Source organism: Hylobates moloch, unplaced genomic scaffold (genome assembly GCF_009828535.3).
Source record: "Hylobates moloch isolate HMO894 unplaced genomic scaffold, HMol_V3 SCAFFOLD_8, whole genome shotgun sequence".
Lineage (NCBI taxonomy): Eukaryota > Metazoa > Chordata > Mammalia > Primates > Hylobatidae > Hylobates > Hylobates moloch.
The window spans coordinates 671787-677786 of record NW_026652283.1 but is presented as its reverse complement, the minus strand read 5'-3'; the positions used below and the strand labels follow the sequence as shown (position 1 = coordinate 677786).

The 6000-nt window shown below is 48.1% G+C and overlaps 1 protein-coding gene across 2 annotated transcripts in view; it reads left to right on the top strand.

Moving 5' to 3' along the window:
• Nucleotides 1–2412: 2412 nt before the first annotated feature.
• NINJ2 (ninjurin 2) overlaps nucleotides 2413–6000 on the top strand; it is a 94669-nt gene continuing 91081 nt past the window's right edge. The window contains exon 1 of one of the 2 annotated variants that reach the window (XM_058443126.1): nucleotides 2413–2583. In XM_058443126.1, coding sequence (XP_058299109.1) covers nucleotides 2413–2583 — 171 coding nt within the window. The remainder of the gene's footprint in view (nucleotides 2584–6000) is intronic. The other variant, XM_032159236.2, reaches the window with a different exon arrangement.

The window sequence follows — 6000 nt, the reverse complement described above, 5'->3', positions numbered from 1 at the left end:
ACAGCTCACCGCAGCCTTGAGCTCCCAGGCTCAAGCAATCCTCCCACCTCAGCCTCCCGAGTACCTGGGTCTACAGGTGCTGCAAGCTGCTAAATTAAAAAAAAAATTTTCGTAGAGACAGGATCTCACTGTGTTTCCCAGGCTGGTCTTGAACCCCTGGGCTCAAGTGACCTCCTGCCTCTACTTCCCACAATGCTGGGATTACAGGTGGGAGCCGCCATGCCCAGCCAAAAAGTTCTTGTACAGATGGGATCTCACTATGTTGCTCAAGCTGCTCTTGAACTCCTGGGCTCAAGAAATCCTCCTGCTTTGGCCTCCCGAAGTGCTGGGATCACACATATGAGCCACACTGCCCAGCCAAGACAATATTTTTGACAACCAGGTTTTGTTGAGAGAGAGGATTTTCTAAATTTCTTCATTTCCCTTTGAATTGTTGTCATAGAGTTCTACATCAGATACATCCCAGCCAAACAGGAAAAAAAAAAAAAGAAGAAGACAAAGTGTACATTTTCTGATCCTAGATTAAGGGGACTATGGGAAGAAGTAATCTCAGCTACTCGGGAGGCTGAGGCGGGAGAATCGCTTGAACCCGGGAGGCAGAGGTTGCAGTGAGCTGAGATGGCGCCTCTGCACTCCAGCTTGGGCAACAGAGCGAGACTCCATCTCAAAAAAAAAAAAAGTGCTTAGAATAGTGCTTGATACGTAGTGGTATTATTATGAGGGGAGGGGGTGATAGATATTACTGGTAGACTTTTTAAGGAGTGCTGAGAAGAGTGGGTTCCATGTCTCATTCCCATTTGGGAATGTGGAAGATCACCTCACGGGCTGCCCTGTGCCAACTGGAGCAGCCACATTAGAGCAAACTCTGCTGGAAGTGGGGCTGAGCTTGCCTTTCCCCTGCCCTTCGTCAGCAGCCCTCCGTTCCCATGTGCCCAGGGGGGCTCAGAAGCACTGGTCAAGCATCTCGCAGGAAAATTTCGCGGGGCTTATCTTAGAGATGTGGGTCACTGAGCGGATACAGTGGGATGGGGGCACATACAAGTCAAAGCCAGGTCTCAGGACGGTCCACACTGCCACGAGCCAAGGTAGCGCAGACAGCAAGGGAGACCACTGGATCTCAAAGGCAGAAAGAGAATCACCCATGAGTGACTCTGGCCCAATGTCAGACATCAGCTACCAATGCCAGCAGGAGACCGAGGAGCAGGACCTGTGTCTCCTCAGCAGTCAGCAATTCGGGCGGGCCTGTGGGCCCAGCAGCTCCAGAACAGAAAGGAGCTGAGATGGAGAGGCCACAGGATAGATGCAAGAACCGTCCCCACCCAACCCTCCCGTGCACCTAGATGCCATCTTCTGCATCCGAAAGACTGAGCATTGTGTCCAAAGTGGACTGTTTACACTTAAATGATTAAATCCAACTATGCTTCATAGATTAGACTAAAATATGGCCCCCATCCAATCGTCCAACCCTCCCTCGCACCACTGTCCAGAGGGATGGGAACTTACAAAGGCATTTCATAGAACTGAAGAAATCACTTTTTTTTTTTTTTTACATTTGAATGTGGTGAGGGTAAACGTGTGACTCTGCCTGTCTTCCTCCCACCCGCACCTCTTTAAGCCCTGAATTGGATTACAGGTTACCACCCTGCCATGTACGTCTGCGGACCTCTCCACACCCACACGTGCACAAGCTTGTGTCTCAACCTTGCTTCAGGAACAAGCCAGAAGAGTTTTGGGTTCTAAGGTAAACAGGAGAGAAAAAAAAAAACTTTCTAAAAAAAGACTCACTCCTGCTAATTTTATTTTAAAAGTAGGGAGAATACCACTACTTGCGTAAACAGGCTTCGAAGGTACAACTACTCCCTGCTCCCTCTATGGCTAATCAAGGGAGGAGTTGAAGGAATCAAACAATCCATCAATAAAAACGTATTGTTCACTCACTTTGTAGAATGAAGCCTATGCTTTGGAGCCTATTAGGTAAACTACAATTTTTTAAAAAACTTTTAGGGATATAGGGAACAAAGCAAAGAACAACGGAAATCCCTCTGCCTCGGTATTGAGACTGTGCTGGAGGTCACTCCACCCGTGGCGACTGGGGACCGGACTCGGCGGTGAAGTCAGATAGCGTTGTCCTCAGGCTGTTTTTCAATTTCCTTGATAAATATGCAGGATTTCTTTGCCAGTCGTAAAGCTGCTAGCTCAAAGCAGGCTGGGTGACCTCAGATGGCTCCGCTGGGACTGGAAGGTCACTGGAACCACTGGTGAAAATGATGCTGTCACCACCAACTCACAAGGCGCCATGTGCCACCTCCTGGAGCACACGCATGTGCACACACATACACTCACACGTGTGTGCATGTGCACACCTCCCCCAGGGGCTGCAGCCAAGACGGGCATCCCACATCAGAGGGATGAATGGCAGGTCTGTCCCGCCAGCTGTGTGCTCTCTCCCACCCGAAGAAAGCAGCAGAGACTCAGACGGCAGAGCCTGGAGGAGCCCACGCAGTCTGTTCCCGGCACCCGGTGCGTGTGAAGGGACTTGAGGGCAGCGAGATGGAATCAGCAAGAGAAATCATCGACCTTCAAGTAAGTTCTCTCTGGAAGAGAGCAAGGGGAGACCGGGAGTAGAGATGAAGCTGGAAGAACAGAGGGTTGATACTTTAGTCACTTGATATTCTCCCTCCCCGTCCTCTTTCTTACTCGCCCCCTTCTCCAAATGCTCCCTAGGCTTTGTCTCTTTATTTTCTCTTTCTCTCTGTTTCCCTATCTGGTTCTTCACTTGTTTTGAAATATCTGAAAAACAGATTGGTTAAATCCCTTTTGGCCTCTGCTTCCTCTTGTCAGTTAAAGAGCTAATTAGATCCATATTACCAGAAAATGATTTCACATTCTGAGCAGTGTTTTCCCCAAGCCCCAGGACGGTAGAGACTTCTCTTAGAGCTGCCGGGCAGTTCTTTGGAGACAGGAGAGATGTGAGTTTTGAGGCTAGGAAGAGAGGCAGCTGGCCAACTTTGCATTTTACAGGTTGGAAAAACTTGAGCCGTTTCTCGGCTATCTTCACAAAGCTCTACTGTGTAGGACAGAAAGCGTCTCATTCGGACAGTGCAAGGAAAGGAAATCAGTCTAATCTCCCAGGAAGAGACAGAGATGTGTGTTCCTCTGTAGCTGGGATGGGCTTGGAAAGCATCAGAGGTTCCAGTCCACTGCCGGAGGGGAAAGGGGTGGGCTGTTACGGTGAGAGGAGAGCCAGATTGCTGGGAGCTGCACTCTCTGACTCCCCTGTCTATGGATAGAATAGAATCAACCCTTCTGTGACCACTGCTGAGGTTATGTAACATTGCAGAGAATCAAACAAAGTGTGGAAAAGGACTTTTGAGATCAAGAATTTCTGATCCCTGAACCTGGTCCTCAAAATCTTAAGCAGCCACCCAATATATACTTCAGATTAAAGAAGAGCTGTTTTGTTGAAGCAGAGTATGTGCGTGCGTCTCTCTCTCTCTCTCTCTCTCTCTCTCATTCTGTGTGTTTTGGGCAGGGTGGCGTGAGTCTGGCAGAGTCTCTGTCCTTGGCCCCTCTGCCCTTGAGACACCACCAGGGAACTTGTAGGACTGCTTAGTGTGCTGTGTCAAAACCATTCACCTAGTACAACTGCATACCCAGTGCTGTTTTCCTGGATTGGCAGCCAGCCCTGAGAGCGTTCCCACCGCAAGGCTTGCTGGTCCCTCTGTCTGGAACCTTCTTTCCCTGGCTTATCTCCTGGCTGGCCCTTCCTAGTACATTCAGGTCTCAGCTCAAATGTTACTTCCCCAGGGAGCCCTTCTCTGACCAGCCTCTTTACAGGATGCCTCCTCCCGAATTCGTCTTCATCATTTGTTTAATTTCTTTCATAGCACTTCTCACCACCTAAAGCTACACTGCTTATTTATTATGTATTGCCTGTCACTCTCACTAGGACACAAGATCTCAGAGCAGGGCCTCCCCTGTTGTATTCACTGCTGCAGCCCTAGTGCATGAGGCAACTCTTGGTACACAGTAAGTGCTTTAGAAAACATTTGTTAAATGAATGAGTTAAGGAAGCCATGAGTTGGAGAGGCTCTGAGATAGGAATAAGGTCACTTAATTGGCCCAAGAACTCCAGTCCACATCTTCTGTCCCTAGTGTGTATTTTTGCCTCTATAAGATCCTTGGTTGTTAAGGAAATTGTGTTGCTGCTTATTTTCATTCTCAGAAGAGCAAGTTTCTTATGTGCTGATGGGTTGAACAATCCAGAGTTACAGGCTAAGGACTCTGCATCTGAACCAGAGGTTCAGAAGGAAAGAGGTGGTGGGAGGAAGGAGAAGGAAATGGCTGCCTAGGCTTGATGAACGTCTCTCTCTCTAGCAGGTAACGAAGGTGTTAGTGTACCTTCTTCTTCATTTATCATTCACTCTCTTCTAATATGCTATTTAATTCTTGTATCTTACTCACATCTTCCTTTGCTCAGAAGGTTATCCATTATTTTCTACAATTTATTGTCCACCTTTGCCTGGGCACGGTGTCCTACGCCTGTAATCCTAGCATTTTGGAGGCTGAGGCAGGAGGATCACTTGAGCTCAAGAGCTAGAGACCAGCCTGGGCAACATAGCAAGACCCTATCTCTATTAAAAATTTAAAAGTAATTAGCTAGCCATGGTGGCATGCACCTGTAGTCCCTACTACTCGGGAGGCTGAGGTGGGAGGATTGTTTGAAGCCAGGAGTTCAAGGTTGCAGTGAGCTACAATCATGCCATTGCACTCCAGCCTGGGCAGCAGAGCCAGACCCTGTCTCTAAAAACAAAACAATGGCACTCTTTAGTTAAAACAATGTTTCCCCAAAATGTGGTACAATTATCACCAATGGGTGGTAAAGGTACTATCAATGGCTGACATCTTTTTAACATAATGTTTATTTTTACAGTTTTTTTTTTTGAGATGGAGTCTCACTCTGTCGCCTAGGGTGGAGTGGAGTGGCACGATCTCAGCTCACTGTAACCTCCGCCTCCCGGGTTCAAGTGATTCTCCTGCCTCAGCTTCCCAAGTAGCTGGGATTACAGGCATGTACCACCACACTTGGCTAATTTTCGTATTTTTAGAAGAGACAGGGTTTCATCATATTGGCCAGGCTAGTCTTGCACTCCTGACCTCAAATGATCCACAAGCCTCGGCCTCCCAAAGTGTTGGGATTACAGGTGTGAGCCACTATGGCTGGCCATCTTTATAGTTTTGGTATTCATTAGAAAGAGCATAACAGGGCCTGGCTAGGTGGCTCACGCCTGTAACCCCAGCACTTTGGGAGTCCAAGGCGGGTAGATCACGAGGTCAGGGGTTCCAGACCAGCCTGGCCAACACAGTGAAACCCTGTCTCTACTAAAAATACAAAAATTAGCTAGGCGTGGTGGTGCACGCCTGCAGTCCCAGCTACTCAGGAGGCTGAGGCAGGAGAATTGCTTGAACCCGGGAGGCAGAGGTTGTGGTAAGCTGAGATTGCGCCACTGCACTCCAGCCTGGGTAACAGAGCAAGACTCTGTCTCAAAAAAAAAAAGAAAAGAAAAAAGAAAGAAAGAGCATAACAACTTATCAGACCTGTGATTCCTTTTTTTTTTTTAAGAGACAGGACCTTGCTCTGTCACACAGGCAGGAGTGCAGTGGTGCAATCTCGGCTCACTGCAGCCTTAACCTCCTGGGCCCAAGTGATCCTCCTGCCTCAGCCTCCCAAGTAGCTGGGACCACACATGTGCACTACCATGCCCAGCTAATTTTTTTTTTTTTTTTTTTTTTTAGAGATTGGGGTCTCACCGTGTTGCCCAGGCTGGTCTCTAACTTCTGGGCTCAAGTGATCTTCCTTCTTGGCCTCCCAAAGTGTCGGGATTACAGGCATGAGCCACATGTCCAGGCAATTCCAACATTTTTATTGCTTAGGATGAGCCTAAAGTAAGTGGCAGAAAGTTTTTTGACACCTTTATGCAGTCTTTGCACAAGGTCTCA